The 24,551-nt window shown below is 38.7% G+C and overlaps 1 protein-coding gene across 1 annotated transcript in view; it reads left to right on the forward strand.

Moving 5' to 3' along the window:
• Window positions 1–24,551, forward strand: part of STARD9 (StAR related lipid transfer domain containing 9) — a 99,239-nt gene that overhangs the window by 17,411 nt on the left and 57,277 nt on the right. The window contains exons 4-7 of the mRNA XM_054275033.1: window positions 20,971–21,087; window positions 22,886–22,918; window positions 23,006–23,067; window positions 23,534–23,646. Of these exons, the coding sequence (XP_054131008.1) occupies window positions 20,971–21,087; window positions 22,886–22,918; window positions 23,006–23,067; window positions 23,534–23,646 (325 nt within the window). The remainder of the gene's footprint in view (window positions 1–20,970; window positions 21,088–22,885; window positions 22,919–23,005; window positions 23,068–23,533; window positions 23,647–24,551) is intronic.

Below are 24,551 nucleotides of genomic sequence, written 5' to 3' on the forward strand. Positions count from 1 at the left end.
GCTGCACAGAGACCCACAGGGTGTGCCAGCAGGTGTGTGAACACGGAGCTGCACAGAGACACACGGGATGTGCCAGCAGGTGTGTGCACACGGAGCTGCACACAGACCCACAGGGTGTGCCAGCAGGTGTGTGCACACAGAGCTGCACAGAGACCCACAGGGTGTGCCAGCAGGTGTGTGCACACCGAGCTGCACAGAGACACACGGGATGTGCCAGCAGGTGTGTGCACACAGAGCTGCACAGAGACACACGGGATGTGCCAGCAGGTGTGTGCACACAGAGCTGCACACAGACCCACAGGGTGTGCCAGCAGGTGTGTGCACACGGAGCTGCACAGAGACACACGGGATGTGCCAGCAGGTGTGTGCACACGGAGCTGCACACAGACCCACAGGGTGTGCCAGCAGGTGTGTGCACACGGAGCTGCACAGAGACACACGGGATGTGCCAGCAGGTGTGTGCACACAGAGCTGCACAGAGACCCACAGGGTGTGCCAGCAGGTGTGTGCACACGGAGCTGCACACAGACCCACAGGGTGTGCCAGCAGGTGTGTGCACACGGAGCTGCACAGAGACCCACAGGGTGTGCCAGCAGGTGTGTGCACACGGAGCTGCACACAGACCCACAGGGTGTGCCAGCAGGTGTGTGCACACAGAGCTGCACAGAGACCCACAGGGTGTGCCAGCAGGTGTGTGCACACGGAGCTGCACAGAGACACACGGGATGTGCCAGCAGGTGTGTGCACACGGAGCTGCACAGAGACCCACAGGGTGTGCCAGCAGGTGTGTGCACACGGAGCTGCACAGAGACCCACAGGGTGTGCCAGCAGGTGTGTGCACACGGAGCTGCACACAGACCCACAGGGTGTGCCAGCAGGTGTGTGCACACAGAGCTGCACAGAGACACACGGGATGTGCCAGCAGGTGTGTGCACACGGAGCTGCACAGAGACCCACAGGGTGTGCCAGCAGGTGTGTGCACACAGAGCTGCACAGAGACACACGGGATGTGCCAGCAGGTGTGTGCACACGGAGCTGCACAGAGACCCACAGGGTGTGCCAGCAGGTGTGTGCACACAGAGCTGCACAGAGACACACGGGATGTGCCAGCAGGTGTGTGCACACGGAGCTGCACAGAGACACACGGGATGTGCCAGCAGGTGTGTGCACACGGAGCTGCACAGAGACCCACAGGGTGTGCCAGCAGGTGTGTGCACACAGAGCTGCACAGAGACACACGGGATGTGCCAGCAGGTGTGTGCACACAGAGCTGCACACAGACCCACAGGGTGTGCCAGCAGGTGTGTGCACACCGAGCTGCACAGAGACACACGGGATGTGCCAGCAGGTGTGTGCACACAGAGCTGCACAGAGACCCACAGGGTGTGCCAGCAGGTGTGTGCACACGGAGCTGCACACAGAGCTGGTGGGGGGCAACCTGCTCCTTTTGAGAACAGCACTATGTTCCATGACTAATAGGCTTTGAATGGTAGGTATAATGAAATCCAGAAAAGTTAAAGTTCCCAGCCAGCACTGACTTCAGTGGGATCCAAAACTCTGACTGGGTTTTATTGAAACGCTTTCTGCAGCTTAGTTTTTTGTACCTTAGTGCAGCAGTTTGATGGAGATTATAGCGTTTTTAAGGGAAATAATAATTTAGACTTTAGAATTTTTTTCTCAGGCTTCCTAAAGAATTAAATAAATTATATTCATATTGGCCAAAGAATTTTACACTTCTGGGCTTGATCTGATAAGTGTGTTATTTTGGTTTGACACAGTGTTTTTGGTTTATGCTGGTGTGAGCATTCCATCAGTGTTCCTCTGAATGTTATCATTCTCAGTAATACTGTGACTCTCAATGGCCCTTCTAAGATATATCCATAAAAGCCCTTGACCAAAAAGGCTGTGGCCAAACAGAGAGATAACTGTCTTTGAGGTAAATCTAAGAAACATAAGAGTGCACAGAGGCTAAATAGCTGAGTGATTACAAGAGTGATACTCTTGCATATTTTTCCCGGAAGGAATGCATTGTCTTGTTTGAGGAGAAGCATCTGCCTATCAAAGAAAAAAAAACAAACTATTGTTTTCAATATTTTGTTATGGATTTCCCTGTATGTAGGGGTTCCATGTGAAGAGTGTTACCTTAATAAATCAGGATGGTTTATAGTAAGAAAGCAGTAAGAGTATGAAAACATATCTTATTGCAAATCTAGTAACTGCTCATAACTTCTTGACCTTCTCACCCTACACCTTCCTATTCTTCAGCAGTTGTTTACTAATGTAAGTGAAAGAATAACTTTGATCCTTTTTTTGGTGCACTTCCACCGTGCATTTGAACCACTGAGAATTTTACAAGATTGTTCAAAAGCCAGACCTGTTCAATTAAAGGTTGTTTATTTCTAAACTTTATATAGCAAGTAATACAGGCTCTGTGCCTGTCTGTCCATTCCACATTTGTAGCTAGGAAGAGCTCCTTTATCTTCAAATATGTTATGTAATTATTTCTGTCTTTATAAATACATTAATTGGAAAAATTACTCTTTCCTCTGAAGGCAGAAATGGGGATTACTGATGACTCATGTGATAGGATATGTATGAGTCCTGTGAAGAGTTTTTTTCATTTTTTGTTTGTTTAAAAAGTATCCTAAGTCTTTCCATCTTGTCTGGCTTCGCAGCATAACTGGGTTTTATACTATTTCCAGGTACAAAAAGTAGCTGGGGAAAGGGGCTGACAGGCCTTTTTTTTCGTTGCTTGTCAAAGCATAGCTGGAAAGTGAATAAAGAAACAGACATTTAGGATGCAAGGTTTCCAATATGGCACTAGGGCTTTTGGCTTTTTTTCCCCTCAAGGGATTTGTTTACTTGTTTTACATGTTCAACTGCAAAAGCTTAGAAAAGTTACACAACAGTATTGTTCAGAAGGAAAATATTGCAACATACTTTCCAACTCTTCATCAGACTAAGTCACTGTATTCCTTCCTTCTTTTCCTAAAGTGCAAACAAAGTCTTGTGCTGAACAACTTTACCTGAGAGACCATTCCTCACTAAGCTGAGTTTGTGACACTTCCGTGCCTCTGTGCATTCCCTGCAAGATTAAAATTTTAAATTATCTTGTAAATGATCAGGACATAATCAAAATATGTTATCTGTCATATGAGACTAATTATAAAAAATACAATACAATGAACTTTTAATTTAGATACCTTGAAAAATTATTCCAGTTTTTTCTCTCTCTGTCCTGTTCCCTTCCTTGTCTTGTAAAAGAAGGGAGAAAGAGAAGGCAGCAGCAGCTGTGGGTGTAAAATGGCATTTTCGCACAAAATATTTGAAAAGCAGTAAGCATTCCATCCACAAGATATTTTTTTTCTTCAATCCAGAGTGAGAGAGAAGTGAAAAGGAGAATGTGCTATAAGAAAAAGGCTTTTTGTGCAATAATTGGATCCGTACATAGCAGATTATGATGGAGGCAGGGAAGCCACCATGAGTGCATGTTATAGATCTTCTGCCAGCAGCACAGCTGCTGTGTTCAGTTTGTGATCAAATAGGGTCATTCTTTCTGACTATACCAAGACTCCTTTGCTGAAAACTTCTCTGGGAACTATTTGGAATAATTGCAAACTTCAAAGCATGCTTTGTTGGAAGACAAAAGGAATCAAGTTGATTTTCAATTTATTGAGGCATTGAATTAATTGATAGAAATAGTTGTATAGTTGTATACATTCATAGGCAACTGTGGCCTAGTGCAGATACAGTTCAAATATGAAGCCAAAACAAGTGTACACAAATAAGGACTAAGCTGAGGGAAAACAGTAAACTATTTAACAAACAATGAAATGAGACCTTTCTAATGCTCATGCTCAGTGATTGTTTCCCTGCTAGGCACTGACCATTGCTTACTAGATACACAGAGCACATTCTTTACAGTAGGCACTCAGTATAGCTCACTAAATACTATTGAAAGGATCTGTGCCTTCAACAACTTAAAAGTAAAAAAGAATCAAGTTCTTTGGGTGGTCAGGTGTTGTGCATGTTTGCAGTGAGCCTGCACATGAGCAGTCTGAATTACTTCTACAAATCTTGTGATTCTTGCGTGTTTAGAAGTAAAACCAAGAACTTGTTGGTTCTGCAAACTTTCTGAAGTCATAATGATCTGCAAACTTTCTGAAGTCATCAGCAAAGTATGCTTATTTGGATGGATGATGTTTTTTATCTTTTTAAATTAAGTGGTTAAGATGTGAGATACAGATATTTTTAAGGAAAAAATCTTCTATATAGATAAGCTGTATGTGGATGTTGATTGTTCTTACTTGCAGATGGGCATTCAAAGTTTAAATTCCTCTACGTAATCAGACCACAGTTTTTCTTCCAAGTTCATAAAATAGTGGCTTTTTTCGCCTTCTTTTAATCTAAGGACTATTCTATACTCTTTCTATTTTGCAAGGAGGTTTGCTGTTCATATGTAAGAATTTCCACACCATGGCTACTCACAGAAGGGAAGGTCATATTCATGATACTTCCAAGGCTGCAGATTGATCCAAGATTAGTCTTTAACTTGGAGTGGTTTTACTCCAATCTTATCAATGCTATGTGAATAACTTTGGTTAGACTTTTTTTTTTGGGAGCTGAAATTACTGAAAAATTAGTCTGAACTTCAGCTAACTCTCCAAGATCATGTAGGTCTGTGAGTTCTGTAGTCAGTGGATAGAAGGATGTTGATAGACTTTTGCAGGGAGACTGGTCCAGGTTTGGAGGTTTTTATTCTCTGGGTGTGAGGTTTTATTTTCTTTTAGTGAGCAGCCTCCTTCTGAAAGATTTTGTTGGGCAGAACTGTGCTAGCGTTGAATAGTGAGATATATTATTGCAACACCTGTGATCGAGTTCCACACAGCCTATTAGCTTACCTCTGAAAATGAGCCATGTTTCTGACATGTTGGAGGCATGGACTTGCATGCATAAGTAGCTGAAATCTGATAAACCTAAACAATATGCATGTGTCCAGTGTCACTGTTTATTAAAGTGTCTGGTATGATCAGCAGTTGTTCCTTTATATTATAGCAAAAAGCAACTCTTCCCTTTTGTGTAAATTTGTGCTCACTTTATCTATCTTCAATAGTAGCTGACTTTTACATTTTTCTATTAACTAAGATGATATGCCTCAAGAAGATATGTGTGTGTGGCCTTGAACACAAACTGAATGAATCATCATTTTGGCTGTATCTGAGCACCTGCATGTTGACTCCCTATTTAGCTTCATTTTTAATTTTTAATCACCAAAAAAGCATGCCCTTGAGAACTTCTATGTGAAAAGCAAAATTAACATCTCCATTCACTTGTGGCTTTTCTGACAAATTTCTTACTTTGTGGGTGGCAGTTCCTTTATGTTGTGTAAGACAGAGTGAAGATGAATAAAATGAATTTAGTCTAGAAATGCTTACCAGTAGCCCCAGCACAATAAACTCGAAATTCTGAGTGTCAGTTTAGGTTTCCTCATCCTCAGATGTACACCCCAGTATGGGTAAGTTCTCACTCTTTATAACTTCAGTGTTACAATGTTAGGACATTCTCATCTGAAGGAGGGGAGATGATGTTCTGTATTTTAGAGTCGCAATTATATTTTGAGGGGTGTCTACCAAATTACATCATTGTCACATTAAATAGTTGATTAATCAAGTTTTGGAGTGGACCATTTCAATCAGTTTTTGCTGGTTAAGTCTTATTCCTGAGATGCTAAATGGCAACAATTATTTTCCTCAATTGATTGACGGTTTCTTTATGCGTACCTGTAAGGATTGATTGCTTTCAAAATTACACTTAATAATGTTAAAATAGATCTCAGCTTCTGTTCTACTGTTATTGCAAATGTTTTCCATTTTCAGCCATCCCCTTCGTGTGCACACACATGTGCTTAAGAGTGTGTACATGGATTGTACCATCAGTAGTTAGCGCTTTTATGGTGTTGCTGGCAGGTTTTCTTGTGAAGAGTCAAGTCTCTCTAAAGAGTGTGCACCTCATCCCACCCCATGTAACAGACCAACAAATAAAACACCAGGTCTGAACAATTAATCTAAAAAAGTGTGAGGATCCAGACCAGAATTAATTAACGTGGTCTATTTTTTTTATATTTATGGATTTTTATTTTTTTTAGGATTTCATAGATAAAGGTGGATAAGGGAAGCCTTCTCTAGTTAGCATTGGAGAACTGGAAAGAGAAAATGGTAGGGAATCTTTTTATTCCATGTAAAGTAGGCATATTTCAGGGAAGTTTATATTTTTCAGTTTCATATGTCATTTTGAAGAGCTGTCTGCATCTCTGGACTTTGTTTCATTTGGAATATGACTAGGTGGGAGAGCCCAAATGACCAAATTTCTTATAGCTGTTTTGAAGTAGGAGAAAAGATTGAATCATGTTAAAGATCTAGAGACAGAGTTGATAAGAATTTATCATTGAAGTAATGGTGGGTTTTTTTCTATTCTAGCACATTCAAATTCCAATCAAATGAAAAGGTTTGTGGAGCCACTTATAATTTTGAAGTCTAAATTAATCTAATTTCTGTAATGATTGTGAAATGTTCTAGTCCACAACTTGAGGCTGTTACTTGTTCTTTTTTGATTGTTTGGGGGTTTTTTGACAGCTAACACTGTCTCTTTGTTATTTTTAATGTGTCTTATAGCTCTAAATCTAGAAATTGAAACTGAATCTCCAATTCATATTCAGAAAATTAGCAACTCTTTTGATTTTTGAGTGGAAAATAAGATAATTTAAAGCCTGGGCTCAGGTAGCTTTTATATTTTTAAGTTAAATTCAGCAGAAACTCCAAAGAACTGTCAATGTCTTGAAGATACATTTAGTCCAAAACCAAAGATTTTGGAGGATTGAAGAAACTTGCTTTCAGCTATTCATGTTTTCCTTTACATCATTTCTGTGTGTTTGACTGTGCTCAGTACACCACAATGCTTTTATTGTCTCGCTTCCTACTGCTTGTCATTTGCATAAATTGGTTGCTTATTACAATATATGGAATGTAATCTTTTTCTATTCCATTTATTATGAATGCAAGAGGCTTTTTGCAACTGAATTTCATTGGCATGTTGAGTTGAAAGAGGAACCAAAAGAAATTAGACGTTCATTTGATTAGAAGTTCATCTTTTGCCCCTGATTTTATCGTCTAAGTGTTGATTTTAGTTTTTTTCCTAATAGCAAACTGCAGCTGTGTGTGTGCAGGCCCTCCTTGGGGCCAGGGAATATTCCCTGAGCTCTGCAGCTGGGTCACCCATAGTGCTAAACTGTTAGCGTGGCTCCTGGTGCTGTTTGGCCTGGGACAGCTGCTACTGCTTGTAATGGTTTGGAGGCACAGCCCAGGAACTGGCAGGGATCAGAAGTTTTCCTGTGGCCACCCTGCCTTGGAGGCTGAGAGCTCTTGATAGTCTGAGCATGGGCTGTCCTGTGCCATGTGGGCTGGGCATGTTTAAATTGCTGCTGATGGGAGCTGGCTGAAGAGTTGTGGGTTAGGGGTGGAGAGTTAATTATGGGGGCTGAAGTTTGTTGCATGCAGTTTGGCACCTTTTTTGCATAGCTATACTTCATAGTGAGTATCAAGAAATCAAGAATTTTTTTTTTCTTTTTTAAATATGTGGTCCACAAGATAACTAGCAGCATGTACATTGTAATGTTTTCTGGGGCTGATACAGTTGGGAAAGAATCTCAGAGCCTGCCTTTCTTGCAGTCAGATTCTGTTAACAGATTAATTTCTAAAAATGAGAAAAAGGACTTGGGGAGAGAAATTATTTGATAACAGAAATAGAAGAAACAATCTTACACACAGAATACTATTATAAAAGTATGCTTTTCAAGTCAGGCTTTGACTTTTTCAAAGTGATTGAGGGACTAATAAAAAAAGAAATGTTAGAAGTGAAATGTTTTAAATTGCTGTACTGTGTGCTATTTTGACCTGTTTGGGCAGCTTTGATCAAAGCAGGCAGCCATTTTTAAAGAATTTGCAGATGCTGTGGCCTTTTGCTGTGAGAGCAGAGTATGCAGATCCTTAATGTAAGAAGTACCCAATGCTTCTGCTGAAGTCATTACACTGAAAAGAGAGAGTCTGCACCCAATTACCAGGGAGATGTATGATCATCTTAAACAGCACAGCTGTTTGGAAATCACCTATTGACTTCAACATATATTCTATAGTCTTTTGAAACAGTAACAATATTCTCTAGTATCTGAATCTCTAGCTGAATCAATGATGTGACTGTTCTCTACCTAAAAGAGAAAGTAGTGCAAGTAGAAATATAAATTAATAGGTTGGCATATTTGAGACCATCTTGAGGTTTTATGTGAATCTTTTTCTGAATCATTTATTGTAATAAGCTTATTGTAATATGACACTTGTATTAAAAAAGAGTTGAGACACGTATTTAAAATTTGTTGATTTAGCATATACTCAATACAATAAATTGTATGTTGGGGTGGAACCGACAATCAAGTTGCAACCAAAAGTGACAAAATTTATACCTCATTATAGAATATTGTATCAATAAGCTGAAAAGAATATGAAGAAGAAATCTTCAGCTATCTAAATCCTGCAAATGCATTAATTTCCCACATTTCATTCCTTTGTAAATATGTTTTCTGAACATCCATCTGGCTCTGCTCATTGCTTGTTCATTTCTTACCCATTTAAGTGTGCTGCATAGCATAAAATCCTAATTTGTAAAGGAATAATATTTAATGCATCTTCAAGAGCTTTCAATGCTGATGAAATTTCTTCATTCTGTGTCATTTTTCCGTATCACAACTTTTCATGTATTTTATTAGTTATGGAGAAAAAATTTCTGGTTTTCTTATACAATCAGATATGTTCCTCTATTTTAAAAGTTTGGGGTTTTTTTTTACCCCAGAAAACATCGTGTCTAAGAGGGAAAAACCAGTATTTTCTTCACAGGCAGTGCCTTACCATTATACTATTAATTGTTTTCTTTTTGACAGCTTGCCAAAGGGTCTTTGTTTATCTTGGTAATACCAATGATTTGGTTATTACTAGGCTTGTAACGACACACAAGTATGTGACCTTAATTAAGACATGGAGATTCCCTGGTTCTGATGCCTGGGATTTTTACTGATTTTTTTTTAGAAGATATGCATCTTTTAATTTTTGAAAATATAGAGTGTTAACTTTTGCCCTGGGGGAGTATTTGGATAGTTGGGTTCTTCTAAATTTTACAAACGCTTTGTAGAAGTTTTACAGATGATATGAACCATCTTGCTTTTTGCATTATGATAGCTAAACAAAGTATAGTATGAACTACTGAACCATCTTCATAGTGTGCCTTGCCCAGTTTTGAGGCTGGTGTGGAATGAAGTGAGCAGGGAAGAGAATGACAGTATGAAACAGTAGCTCTGTCCAACCTGAGTAATTTCTGCCCCTAGGAGAGCTGAAATAAAAGAAACTGATACTCTGCACCTTTTTTTAGTGTAACTATGCTAGTTAGGTGAGCAGTGGCTGCTCATGGCAGCTTTGGCTGTTAATATGCAGTCCTTGTAAATTGGAAGTGAACGGAGCTCCAATGACCTTGAAAAAGAGCAGAAATAACAATTTACTGAACCACTAGCCCTGTCAAACTTTGTTCTTAATATATTGTTGAGAATAGGATGCCAAAACCTCTCTGTGAATTCATGAATCACCTTAAATTACCTCCCATTATTTGGATTCTCCTGGAAATTGCTAAAAACCATACAAATTTAGAAAGGACTTTTTTTCCATAGGATTTTGTACAGCTCCAAACCATTTTTTATTTTATTTCTTTTTCAAGTTGTGGGACATACTATGGAAAATATTCTTTTTTTTTTTTTTTTGCACTAGAAGAAACCAAACATAAGTCTTTAATATTGTAAGAATATTTGAAGAGCTGAATCACAGTCAAGAAATTTGTTTTTGGGGATTTGACTGGTCATTCTTGATCTTCTCAATGTACATTGAAGTCATATCTGAATTCACAAAATGTGTAGATTTTTCCTTCACATCCTTTTTGTGGACATCAGCTGCACTTTTAGTTCAGACCTGTCAGGTAGGTGTTTCAAGAGACATAAAATTAGTCGATTTCCCATGAGCTTCCTTTTCTCGAGGTTAAACAACTTCAGCTTCCGCAGCCACTGATCATAAGTCACATACTCCAGACCTTTCTCCAGCTCCATTGCCCTTCTCTGGACCCATTCCAGCACCTCAGTGTCCGTATTGTAGCGAGGTGCCCAAAACTGGGCACAGGGTTTGAGGTGTGGCCTCACCAGGGCCGAGTACAGGGGAACAATCTGCCCTGGTCCTGCTGGCCATGCTATTGCTGACACAGGCCAGGGTGCCTTTGGTCTTTTTTGGCCACCTGGGCACACACTGGCTCATGTTCAGCCAGTGCCATTCAGCACCCCCAGCTCCTTTCCTGTTGAGCAGCTTTCCAGCCACTCTTCCCAAGCCTGCAGTGCTGGCTGGGTTGGTTGTACAGGATCTGGAACTTCACTTTGTTGAACCTCATATGATTGGCCTGGTCTATTGATCCAGCCTGTCCAGATCCCTGTGCAGAGCCTTCCTGCCCTCCAGCAGATCAACACTCCCACCCAAATCAGCATCATCTGTGAACTGGCTGAGTGTGCACTCAGTCCCCTCATCCAGGTCATTGAAGATATTAAACAGGACTGGCCCCAGTACTGAGCCCTGGAAAACCCTGCTGGATGTAACTCCATTGACCACCACTCTCTTGGCCTAGCCATCCTGCCAGTTTTCTACCCAATTTATGGTGCACCTGTGTTGTCATTACATTGCAAAGGTTTCATATTGTTGTCTCCTTAGTGCAAGAGTTTCATGCCTCCTCGATGTTTCTCATAGTCAGCTCCTCTAAGCACTGACTCTTCCTTCTTCTCACAGCAGCCAACTGACTCCAGTTCCCCCAACCAACCAATCCACTCTGTTATAACACTTTTCTTCTTATTGGCTATAGTTGTGGCTTGTTAAAGTCAGGTCTGCTCCTAATCTTTAATAATTAGCTCAGCTGCAACTCCTTAGGAGGTAAGATTACTGTCTATACTATCTTTATTTACTTATATTCTATCCCCCTACACACCTGTAAGCCCAGCAAATATTCTAAGAACTGTCCATTTTATGTCTTTATTTTAAGTAAGCAAGCAACAGAAATAAAAGTGTCTCTAGTGATTAAAACAGGTATAGTCCTAAGTCTGTTGCCTGAAATGCCTAGGATGATTTTTTTTCTTCCTGTGAAATAGAAGTAGAGACAACTGCTGTGTTTTGTAACAAGCATCCTTCTCATCTCCCTAGTTATGGAGGCGTAATTTCTTTTAAACAAGAAACTGTTGCAGTAAAGTACCAATTCTTCTGGTTTGTGCAGTAACAGCATAAATTTTTTAATAGATAATGAGCATTGCTTTATTAACAAAATATACTGCTACGCCTTGTTTAACAACACAATTTACAAATGTCTATGTTGTAGTGTAGATTCAGCTTATAGGTTGGTTCCAAGTCTCATCATTGCAATTTGTCAAAAACTGAAATCTGAGGTAAAGTTAAGAACAAGCACCAGTGAGTTCCATGAGCACTTGCAAGGTTACCCCAGATTAAATAATGCCAAATGCAGAAAATTTAGTTCTGGAAGCATGATGTGAAGCATATTGGGTTTGAGTACCATTGAAATGCAGCCATTGCTGATAGTTTTAGAAACAGAATATGCCTTGTAGAATTTCTGCTGGCATTTTAAAAGAATTATTGATAAAAATAACTATTTCCAATGTCTTGTCATTTCTTTTGTTTAATTTTTACTTTCTTTTGGTCTCTTTCATGAAGGTTAAAAATAGAGATGATGACTAGGAAAGTACATTTTATAGGCTTAAGAATTGTTTTCCAGTACTGTAATTTTAAAAGTTAGTGATCTAACAGCAAAATATCAAATTGAGCTAGATGACATATGAAAAGAGAGTACCCATTCCCAGCTGAAGGGAAAAAAAGCAGAAATCTGTCTTGATAGTGTCATTGTGCTGTTGTCTGAGTATTTCAAACAGTTGTTAGCCCTTACTGAATTACTGAAAAATTTAAATCACTACCTTTTCCTTCTACCTCCTGGTAATAAAGTCAAGGAACAATCTTTTTTCCATCTGCACCCTCAGTCTTTTCACAAAATTAAGGGGCAGTTATTTTTAGAGACACAGATGGGTATTTATCTCTGCTGTCTTGTATACAAAAAAAATTGGTAATTTCATGTTGTTTTTCTTTACTTTCCTTTCACATGGAATCACAGACATCCACTAATGACCTGGGATCTTAGCCAAGAGCTAGAGGCAGTGGGAGAAAATGCAGGATATTTATAACTTCATTGTAATCCATCGTTTATTCCTTACTCTCTTCATTGTAAGAGGGGTATCATTCAGTATAAAAAAACACTTAACTCTCACAGTATTTATTTTGCTTATTTTAAGAGTATCAGTAAAATTAACTGCTCTACTTTTTTTAATTCTTATTTCTTTTCAGTGGTCATTCAGGCATAGATAACAATGGTGTCACAACACTTAAAGTGACAGCTTACATTATTTTTCTGGCATGAAGTAATATCAGGGGCAGGGGAATGAGATGTCTAAAACATCTGGCCATGGAGTAAAACAGTGTAACTGTAGATAATATTGTGTTGCTTCTCCCAGCTGTGACATTAACCTTTGCTAGACCTTTTGAAAACCTGGAGATTTTAGTTTCCCTCGCAGTTCCATTATTGAATGGTCTGGTCCAGAATTCACTCAGGAAAAATTTTCCTTCCTGGGGTATTGCTGGCACTGGTCTGAGTCCCAATGTTACTGTTCTGCTGTTGAAGATGCACAGCACAGAGATTAAATCTCTACCTCTAATATCCAACCCAGCGCTCAAACCTGTAGTCTCAGGTTCTTGGGACAGAGAAATGAAACCACTTCATTTCTCATCTACTCATTAAGTGGTTTGTAGAAACTGTTGCAAGTTGTGTGTAGCTAGCAATTTATTTCCAATCTTCTTCCTCTCCCTAAGCATGCTTATGGAAGTTTTTATCTATTTTAAAGACCCCAAAACCACAAAATGCTATGTGTGAATCTTGAAGTATTCATTGATAAAGCCAAAAATTGTCTGGTGTTTTTCAGTGTAGAAAGCTTTATTATGACAAATATAGCTGGGCTAAGCTAAATCAATATTGATGCAGTGTCAAATGCTGTAGAGTTTGGATTATGTGGCTATTACATTAAAATTCCTCTTCTATAAATCAGTGATAACACAATAGGAATCCCTGTTGGAAAGGAAAAGAGATGAGAGGTATATCCTTTTGTACAGGTAGATGAAAATACACACACACAATTTATAAATTGGGCTGATGTGGTAAGCAGAGATTTTTTCCCTTTTTTCAAAAGGTGAGATTTTTTTAATGAGTGAATAAGATGTGTTTTCATGAATGCACCCTATTCATGGTGCTTATTGCTGAATTTTATTTTATTCAGCAATAAAATGGCAGGAATGTCAAGCTACCACTCATCCTAATCAGAATCCAATATTCTCCCTCCTGTTCCCCCCAGAAAAACAATAGATTTGTCAAATATTCTCTGTGACTTTCCCTAGTATGGTTTCCCCTAAATACCTTAAGCTTGAACTTTCATGCTGTTACATTTAGCGTGTGTCTGTACATGACAACACAGAGCAGACAGTTTTTCCACTGGAAAAAAAACTACACCTGGTAAGAAGAACAAAGAGACCATTGTTGTCTCTCACAGGGAGAATTAAAGCACAAAGGGATTTCAGGACACACAGGAAGCCTGTTGGCAGAGCCAAGAGCAGAATTGTCTCTTAGGTTCTGCTGCAAACGCCTCTGCCAGGGGCCAAGCTGCTTGAGCTGGAGAGAAGCCGTCCCTTTCACAGCCCTGCTTCCGGTCGGACTGGGAAAAAGGAACTGAAAAGGCAGGGCAGACAGAAGGAAAAGAAATAATCCTGGTTGTGAAGCTGTGGCCTCTTGTTAAGAGAGAAAAAGCGTTCCCAAACTAACCGACCGATCCTTCCCCCCTTCCGCTCTGTCCCATTCAAAGCAAGGAGTAATGTTGCTGAAGTAATCCAAATGTCACAGTGGAGGGTTCTGTGCAACTGATCAGCATAATGTGCTTCCCTGTGCTTGTGCCTTCCCTGCCCGCGTACAGAAAGCCCTTTGGCTGACATTTGTGTAATATTTGTTAAGACAAAACACGCGCAGAAAAAGCCTTGCATTATTGCAACAACCCCCTAGATTTGTTTTTACATATTCCTTCCTTGCACTCTCTTTCTGCCTTTTTATTTTAATTAATCTTGAGGACTTTGTGAAGATTGTGGGACAAAGGCTTTCATTATTTTGGCGGGAATTGCTTAGTCCTGTATAATTCTATTTAATGAAATATTTTTTCACCTTAAATCTGAGTCTTGGCAGCTCATTTGAGATGTAGCAGCAATTTAACTAAACATGATTTAGTTGTAACCCAAACAGCAACAGCTTGAGGTGAGCAAGACTCTGGAAGGAAAACACACAAAATATGAGATACAGCATGTCTGTAATTCATATTAGAGACTGTGGCAAACAGATACTGCAGGACTGAGCCTCTTAGACTTCATACAGCTACTCAAACTGCCCTGACCTATTGGCTGAGTGTGATTTGGTGGGTGTAGTAAATAAGAGCACCTCTTTAATACTTAATTCACTTTGTAGCTGTGTCTGCTGCAGTTATATTGATACTCTGAAGCTTTCTATCTACTGATGACGAGGTTTTCCCTTATCTTGCTTGCATGGCAAATCTTTAATGGAAACCAGGCTCTCGAGTTTTTTCAACCTTTGTAAAGTCACTTGGTTCTATGGCCAAAAGTAGCTTTTGGCTGTGTGTCTTCCTTCAGTTGAGTCTTTTCCACTTTCATTAAACTGTGGTGTTTTAAAGGCAATTTTTTAATTGTGCTGTGAGAGAAGATAATTGTCTTTTAATAGTGGTCCTGGTTCTTAGCTGTGGGAATTTATCTTAGTATTCAAACTTAAGCCTAATGTACTTCAGTAAAACTGGATTGTTTTTGGTGAGTTGTCAATGTTGATGCTTGTGGACTATGCCAGTAATAAGTAGCAATTTTACTTATTCAGAAATCCTTTTATATTCCTTTTTTTGCCTTTATCAAGTAAACTCTCTTGAAATTTCTGAGATTTCCAAGTTGGGTTTCATGTCCTAATGTTACTATCACACATTGACCATTTCAGACACTGGTAAATAAGAAAATACGTGCTGTCCAAATAAGACTCAATAAACTATTCTATTAACTTGTTGCTCCTAAAAGTTGTAGCTTCCTCCTTCTGCTTACTCCTCCCCTTTCCTCTGCTTCAGTCAAAGTTGGTCCTTGCTTGTTCATTGTTCTCAAAGCAAGATGCAAGTCTTATTTTCCAGAAAATACTTAGGGGAAGAAAGCCCCGAGTGCCAGAAAATGCTTATTTATCAATATTGATCCCTTCATTTGCAAACTTGGCATTACATGCTGTACCTGAAAGTTTACTGGATTTTTTTTTTTTTATGTGACTCTGAGACTTGGCTTGAGTGATTTGGAAGAAAATTCAATTTCCCAAATTATTAAACCCCAAAGCATAACAGTCAATTTACTGTCATTTAAAACTATCGATTTAATATTTTTTTTCTGCTTGCAATCCAGGTTCTGGCCGGATTGAGAAAGAAAAGTTTTATGCTCAGGAAATTTATATTGCCAAACCTTAATTTCTGATAGAATGACCCCATTATCTTCAAAATCAAAGCATTTATTAGTCTAAGAGGAATACTCTCATAGAATAGAGAGCCCCTTCCACTTACAATGTAAAATATCTATTTGTTGTCATCAGCTGTGCTAGGTGTGTATCTATTCAATGCATTCTAATTCAAAGAAAAGTCAAAGGTACTGACTTTAACTGAGCCTTGTGTTACAAAGTCAGTAGCATTAGTTTGAGCCTCATGCACTAGAGAACAGTTTAATTGTCTCCAACCTTTTGGAAGAACAAAAGAAAAACTGACAGTCGACACACTTGTGTCTGTCTTAGTGTGTGTCACAGAGAGGTTATAGACTGAAGGGATTATCCACAGGCCATTGGTTTGATAATAACTAAGGAGTCAAAGAATATAAAAGAAGAAAAGTCTTTATTATATACACAGGCAGTTGGGAGAAATAGAACATGCTTAAACTTTTTTTCAAAAATAAATAGGCCTTTTTAAAAAGAGGAATTTGAAAACAAAAGGCTTTACACTTTTAATATCTGAGCAAAAAATTCAGTGTAAACTTAAGTCCCAAATCATTGCTGTTAATAAAAGAAATCTGAAAATTCTTTCACTTTTGTTGAGTAACTCCATGCCATATTTTACTTCTTAGCAGTAGAAAAAAATATATTTCAGAAAAAATAGTCATCTGTCTGCTAATGCATACTTATAGACAGACATGCAGGTCTAGTGTGATAAATTGTGATACAATCTTAGGGTAATAAATAAGGTATTTTTCAGTGTCTTGAAAATTCATTATTTAAGAAAGACATAAAAAACCCATTATAAATTCTGGCACTTAAGCAAGCAAAGGAGAGCTGAGAGAAGATTTCTGATTCTGCTGTCCAAATGGGAAAGAATCAGAACAGATTACTGCTCTTATAAATCTCCTGGTAGTGAAAAAGATTGTTACGTTTATTACTCACAAATAAAATTGCAAAACATGTTTGCAATTTCTAAAAAGGAAGAGTTTTACTACTTTAGTATTATGAAACTCACTTTATAAAAGTTCATGCAAAGTGGAGAAGAAATGTCTTTTGTCACTTAGTCATCACTGTTTCTTAGGACAGGTGGTATCCTTCTTTCAATCTCCCAGGCTCCTTCAATTTTCTAATCTTTTGGTAAGACAAGGTGCATTTCCAATTGATAGTCCTCATATATAATTTTAAAAATGGACGTAGTGGAATTGCTAAAATACTGAGGCATTCTTGAAGAAGCAACCCAAAACCATATCTCAGTTTGTTCTACCAAATTTTTTTTTGTTTTAATTAAGTCATAAACCCTGATGCTCTTGTCAGGGGTGACCTGATATAAACTGCAGTTTTTTGGACTGGATTTACTTTGTTGTCCATGCTGGCTTCAGTTTATACTTCATAATTTTTGATTTCCAAAACAATTTCAGAGATTTTTTGCAGGGTGGCACATTCATTTAACCTCTAATACATTTCTATTTCAAAAAGAAATAAATAATCAGTGTTTTTAGTCTTCAGTTTTAAATAGGATTAACTCAACAGCGATAATTCAAGACTTTTCTTAATACCTTCTCTTAACTTTTTCAGAAAAGACAGGGGTTTTTTCCACTGTTAGGACTGCTGACAAGTGATAAACTGTAGAATATTTCACAGATCACCATGGGATATGGACCACATACAGCTGGGCAAGTGCAGGGAGCAGACATGGCAAGGGCAGTCAGGGCTTTGTTGAGGGGCTCGTTCTTGCCTGGAACAAAGTGAGCAGCGCCAGTCACGCAGAGCAGCCATGCAGGGAAGACAGAGCTGTCTCAGCCAGCTGAGTGTATTCTCTGCAGGAAACCATATCCAACTCGTGTTCCTTGAAAAGCCACATCTTCCTGGAGTTTCATTTCAAATGTCAGACTTGGAAGGCTCCCAGAAAATTCTTCTTTTCCCTGCCATCCCTACCTCATGATCAGCAAAATCTGTGATTCAATCTATTGTATCATGAAATATGTTAGTATATATGCCCAGAAATCAATTAGAGGATTTTTTGTATAAACTGCAGCTGTTATTGCTGATGGGTATTTGGACTAATGCCTCTGATATTTGAAAGAACTTTGATTTCAATTACTTTCATCCCTTTTTATATGGAATAAAGTAATAAATTCATTGCTGTGCTTCACTTCTCAATTTTTTCTGCAGTACACCAAAACAAAGAGGCTTTTCTGACTAAATTGAGGCTTTATTCAATTAAATTAATTGTAATTTATTCTCACAGTAGGAGAAAGAGTAATTTACTAGAAAAAACAAAAACAAAACAGTACAAATCAGCTTTTACTAGAAGTTCAGCAAATAATTTTTTTGAAATTATGATGCGTCACCATCCTAGGGTTATGTCACTGTTTTTAGAATATCCAGTTTTGCTTGTACTATATGTCTTCTCTCAAGGCCTAATTAAGAAAGGTCTGATTTGAAACATATTTAAACTAAAGCAACTGAGTAACCATTTGTGTTGAATACAGAGTAAATGTAACTGCTTGATCTGAGGCTGTGGAGTTAGAGGCTCTTCTTTCAGAGTATCCAAGGTACTCCTGGAGAGGGAACATGCCCAATAGTTTGCTCAGTTGGCTTAAATTGCCATGGATGTTCTAGAATCTCAAGAAGTGTTATGAACACTAGTGAGAACATTCCACAGTTTTCTACTAATGGATAGCATTATTCCTACTTTATCTATAGGAAAACTGAACCATGAAAATGTTAAATGAGTTGCACAACATCATACAAAACAGAGTAAGAAGTAAAATGCTGTTGTTCTAAAACACCAGCTTCATTGTCCAGATGACATTGATTAGTGTTGCTATCCTGAAAGATAGCCACCTGAGAAGATTTCATTTTATTATACTTAGATCAGTTACTAACCCTCAAAGATCCATTGTGAACCTTCAGAAAGTAGGACAGCACTTAATGAGGAGACTATCACAGAATCAAGATACTTCTCTAGGCTGCATTTATCCCTGTTGTAAGAGGTTCTACCATGTGAAGTGTGGTTTCTGAATTGATACGGAGTCCAGCTGCTTTTAGTACAAAGAGCCATGCAAAATTCCTGAATGTATTCAATGTTGATACTCTGAAATGGGCACAGTATTGCATTGCTCCCCTTACCTCAAGGTAATTCATCCTGTAATTTCTTAGTCCTTTATGCTGCTTGACGCCAATCCTCTGTCAGTCTCCAGAACTAGCTCTTGCCATCTTCAACCTAGATCAGATTCTTTCCTCCTGCCCCTTATATTCACATTCCCAGCTACTGATTTCTTTGAGGTGCTCACATAGGAGGAACTTTGTCCTTTGAACTTAAGTGTCCTATCTTAGAGATATCCTGCAAGTTTTATGTGCTAACCAGGTAGAGAAGAGATCCTAGCGGCGCTTCTACTGAGGGAAAGTTCAGTGTTCACTGGAGAATTGACATGAGAATAGCTTTCCCTGGACCCTGAGCCCTTTTAGGCTCTCTGCAGGGCTTGTTCTTGCCTGATAGCCCAATTTGCTGCCCACAAGCAAATGTGTGTGTGTTCAGAAGCATCCCTGCTCTGAATTCTTTGACCATCAGCTTAGAATCTACTGCTAATTAATATTCCTAACCTTAATATTCTTCACCTTAAACATTCCTTGGTGAGTTTTACACAGCCCTGTAGACCCCACTCAAATATCCCAAATTCTCCTGTTTATTTTTTTTCCCTCCAGATTGTTGGCTGGGAAGTCCAGGTTGGCCCCCTCCAAAGCTCTGCTTCATTTTCTTAATGGCCTCCAGTAGCGACTGGGGAGTTTGTCTATGTGTTGTTTTAATCCTTTGTCTATAACATTTGCATCCCTGTGTTTTGTTCATGGCTTTCTCTGTATGCTTTGAATGGAAAAGTTTCTTGAGCTGATAATCCTAGTGAAGCAGATGCTCTGACATGCCACATACCTTTACAAATACAAGCAGGGGTAGTCAAATTTTGCCAAATAGGAATGTTATTGATTCTTCAGCTGGAAATTAGCATCTTGTTTGAGTTTAAATATGATCTAGTTTGAGTTTAAATATGATGTGAAAACTGAAGTTTCAGGAGAGGATTTTCAATCTGCTTTCTGGGTAGTTTAGGTAAAGTAGTGATATCTATGATTTTTTTCTGTTGATTTTTGTATCCGTTTTAGTGCATTTATCTGTCCATTGGAGAAGCAAATTACTTGGCAGTGGATGAGATTTCACAGCATGAAACACTGAAACCCTATATATCTCTCAATAGATACTAACCACCTTTCTGTGTGAACAGCAAAACCATTAATGCTTGTAACATCTCTTTTTCGAGGCCAAAGTGTGCAGAGGGGTTGGCAGCCTGCCTGCTGGAACCTTTTGATCCACAGTGCATTTCCTGGCAAACCTTACTAGAGGTCCTATCAGCTGGTCTAGGGCAAGGCTTTGCTGTCCTGAGAATGTGATCACAATGTGAGTCACCTGAGGATCAAAAATAAATTAAAAAAAGGAGCAGGGAAAGTAGGAGGACAAACTGATCAGAACTTCCTGTATGGGAAGTTTGGCAGTGTTGGCCCAACTTCAGCAGCAACAGCAGGACCAGAGCAAGCTTTGGAAGTCCTGAGAGGCTGGCAAGGATTTGGTGGTAACAGGTCCTGACTCTGTAATACAATAAGTAGAAAAAGACACATCACTGTGTGTTTGGTGGGAAGAGAAGATAAAAGCGTGTGGTCTCTGGTGGTGTCACTTACTGACCAGGTGGGCCAGGTAGAAATATTTCTTGGCTGAAATCTGCATGCAGGTTTGACTTTGCTTTGCTTCTGTTCTGTAATTCTGATGCTGAGTTTATCCACTTGCATAAAAGAACCTTGATCATGTCTTTCAGTTCACATTTATGATGAGAACTGTAAACACTCAGGCTTGGAAAGATCCTCAAGAATTCACATAGTCTGAATATAAAATAAGAGATAGCAGAGAGGGAAGCACTACTGCTCCTTGTCAGCAGTGTGCTTGGCATACCAGTGTCTTAAGGAAGATCTAAAAAATGAATGCTGAACATGCAACATTGAGTCTGATAACATAGAAAGACAAATGTGTGAAGATTCTTGTTCCCATGGAGTTATTAAAGAAGCGAGATCTGCAAGTAATGAAGTGTGTTTGCAGGGAGACAAATTGTTCATGTGATGTTTTATTTCTCTTGGTCTTTTCAGGTGTTCCAGGACCTTGGCACTTCTGTGTTGTCTGGTGCTTTTAGAGGATACAACATCTGCCTCTTGGCATATGGACAGACAGGTTCAGGAAAAACTTACACAATGATGGGAACACCTGTGAGTTACACCATTCATTTTAAACTTGGTGATGAGGGCAGGATGTCTAGCAGAAACATTGCTTCATTTTAAACAGTGGTTGTGGTGCTTGATGAGCAGAATGTTTACATGTGTTTTATCCGGTTTTAAACTTTTAAAATGTGAGCCTTTGCATTTAGGTAAAAAATAGAGTATCAGGTAAAAATATTAGAAAGTGTGATGTAGTCTAAATTTTTATTACTTGATAATCTTCTTCTTACTACATATGAATCTTGTCACAGAGGTAGAGGACCAAAAAAAATCATCTCAATACTCAGGAATAGTTCTGGATTTTAGAAACTGTAACCCGAGATAATACAAAGTATTCATTTCCATGTGATATTTTGGCAAACTGGCCTACGCTGAGATTAAATTGCTTTCACAAATAAAATTAGATACAATTCACGGTAATGGTTTTGTAACAGGCTTGATTATTACTTGTAATATTGACCTGTGGAAAGTAATACTTCACTTCCAGTTTTGACACTCATTTGAATGGAATTTACAGAAGCTGTTACATTCTGAGTTTGTCTACCAGGCACCACCTAAAGTGCATTTTAATCTTGCTACTCAGATTGATGGAGTCAGCTGATGATTTCCTGTGTTTGCCACAACAGAAGGCAATTTGATTTTTATTAATGAATATTCTTAGCTGTTGGTCAAACATACTGCTAAAAAGAAAAAAAAAAGTAATAGCTTGCATAAGTGGACCAGTATTTTCTACATCCATAGGATTCAATTTTTAAGGTGAAGTAAGGGCAAAGTGTGTTTAAACCCCAAATATAGGAGGCCTGTTCTAACATAGTTTGTTCTTTTGATGAGAGTTTGGATTTTTAAAATTTTATTTTCTCAATAGACATCAGCAATAGGATTTAGTTGCATTATTACCAGATTTTTTCAAGGAAATTTCTGGATCTTGTGTTTCTAAGAGATTTCTTGCTTTACAACTAATTTCTTTCTCCAATGCAATACTGCTTGGGCTGATCTTTAATGACAGGTATTCACTGTGAAATAATGTTCCAGTGTTTGGTAGAACAGAACTTTTGTCCATAGTGGTCCGCTGGTGAACCTGGACTTTCTTCTTTTAAAGAACACAGTTTCAAGTGTGCCTTCTTTCAAGGCTTTAAAAAAAGCCTTTCATGCCATTCAGCAAGCAGAATCCACCTAAGCCCTGGTGTCTTTCCCAGGGTGCATTGGCACTGCTAAAGTGTGAGCAATCATATCATAAGGAGAGTTCATCACACAAAACCACAAGTGCTGTGTCGACTGGGCAAAATTTACATCGCCTAGTCTGGGTGTTGTTAGCAGCTCCATATCCTGTTCTCTCTGAGACACAACATTTATAAATCTAGAATATAAAGATGTTCTAAGGCTCCTCAGTGATGCCATGGCATGAAGAAATAAAACTAGGATAAGGAAAACCCAAAAATATTAATAAGCAATCAAGCTAGCTTCAGTGTTGGCCTGCCTGGCTTCATCTCGTCTGCAACACCTCTGACATAGACATGTCCAATATCATTACATCAAACAGCTTTTGGATTTAACCCAAGCCCCTAAACTTCTCATCAATGCTGTGTACATTGCTCTAAAATTACTTTTGGTATAATTAGTGATCTTTTTCTGAACTACATTGTATAGCTGTTTGTGTTGTAATCCACCATAGTCATTACTGCACTATGATTCTGTCCTTTTCTTAAAACTTGGCTTTTGTTAAAAAATAGATTTTGCATGAGTGTTAGGAAATATATTGTTTAAATTTTTTTCTGTTTATTATTTGAAGGCATCCATTGGGCTGACACCTCGTATATGTGAGGTATTTTTTTTTCTTCATTTGAACTTTTTTAAGCAGTAAGATTTTCTTAATGTATTTTAAATTGACATAAACTTCTCATTTGTGAAGGGCCTCTTTTCTAGGAAGGATGATTACTCAGACCAGATGGCATCATGCAGGGTAAAGGTCAGGTAAGTGTGTTACTGTTTTGGACAACAATATGAAGGCCTTTAACAGCATACTCCTGTGACTGAACAAAGTAAAGACTAGTTTATTTTGTTTCTGTTTTCTTAGATTACAGTAGTTTTGGAATGAGAGGGGAAACACAGAGGAATGATGAGGAAGTATTGTGTTTAGTTTTCCATCTAAGTATAGTTCTTTGGATGCTGTCTTTTCACTTTTGTATAAACAGCTGAAATAGGAATGCAGTGAAAATTTACTTGCTCTGTTTAACTCCTAAATTGAGCCATAATCCTACATTCTGGTCTTATTCATCATTCCCTTGGACCTTATAAAGCATTGTGTTTGGAAATCTGGAGATTTGAGCCCACCGGTGCAAAAAATCTATGTAAGAGTCAGTTACATGGTCTAAATATACAGTTACTCCTTTTGTTTTGTTTTTAGCTGAGTGAATTTAGCTTTCCTTTTTCTTTTCAGTTTTCTTGAAATCTATAATGAGCGTGTCCGAGACTTGTTAAAGCAGTCAGACCAAAAGAAGCCTTACACCCTTCGAGTTCGAGAGCACCCTGAAACAGGACCATATGTCCAAGGTGAGAGTGGCCTTCTCAGGCAGCAGCACAACTGCAGGGGGACGTGTCCTAGGCGTCTTTGTGTCTTTGCATGCATTCCTGCAATGGTCATAATTGCCTCTGCCCTTCAAGGGTTACTTTTCTCAAATGTTTTTCTTGTATGATTACTGAAAGCTTTGCCTCTGTTATCCTACTGGTTGGATACCCTGCACTGCCTGCCTTTCCAGCCGTATTATTTTTCTTCCTTTTATTTTAAAGAAATATTAACTTAATCAAGAAGTCCACCAACATTAGCTCTAAATGTGTTCTCCAGACCAGCCTAAGGTCCCTTCATACCTGTTTCACAACTTGGCAGCAGAATATACATTAAAAAAAAAAAGTAGATATATTTAACTGTTTGATGTTGCAGGGCAGGCCACGAGAAGCAATGAAAATCTCACCCAAGTGAAAACCTAATAAGCTTGATTTTCAATTGTCAGCTTTTTCAGTTGTCTTTCTTACTTTAGTTCTTGCCTTCTCTCTCATTTTTTTTTCTACTTCCATTTTATTTTCAGTTTTGATTGGGTGCTTTTATCTCAAGGTCTCATACAGCTTTAAATTGCATTAAATTGCAGTTTGGCCTTTGGTATTTCATGAATTGATTCGATCCTGGTATAAAGTTTGCCAGCTACATTTCCGTGTATCTGACCAACAGCTGACAAAAATCACATCTCAAAACCAGTGCAAAATCATACAAACAAGATTTACAGTGGACATCAGAAGGAAGAGTGTTTTCCAAGCTGGGGCTATGTTTAGAAAGTAAATGCATACATTTCCTTTTCTTCATGACTTATATCCAGTGGGTGGAATTCCAGAGTAGCCTCTGGTATCACTGCCTCTGCAACTGCTTGGCTTGCCATCAGGTGAGCAGTAATACCTAGGGTAGT

Source organism: Melozone crissalis, unplaced genomic scaffold, assembly GCF_028551555.1.
Source record: "Melozone crissalis strain CALT ecotype California unplaced genomic scaffold, PUWL_Pcris_2 ptg000018l_1, whole genome shotgun sequence".
NCBI lineage: Eukaryota > Metazoa > Chordata > Aves > Passeriformes > Passerellidae > Melozone > Melozone crissalis.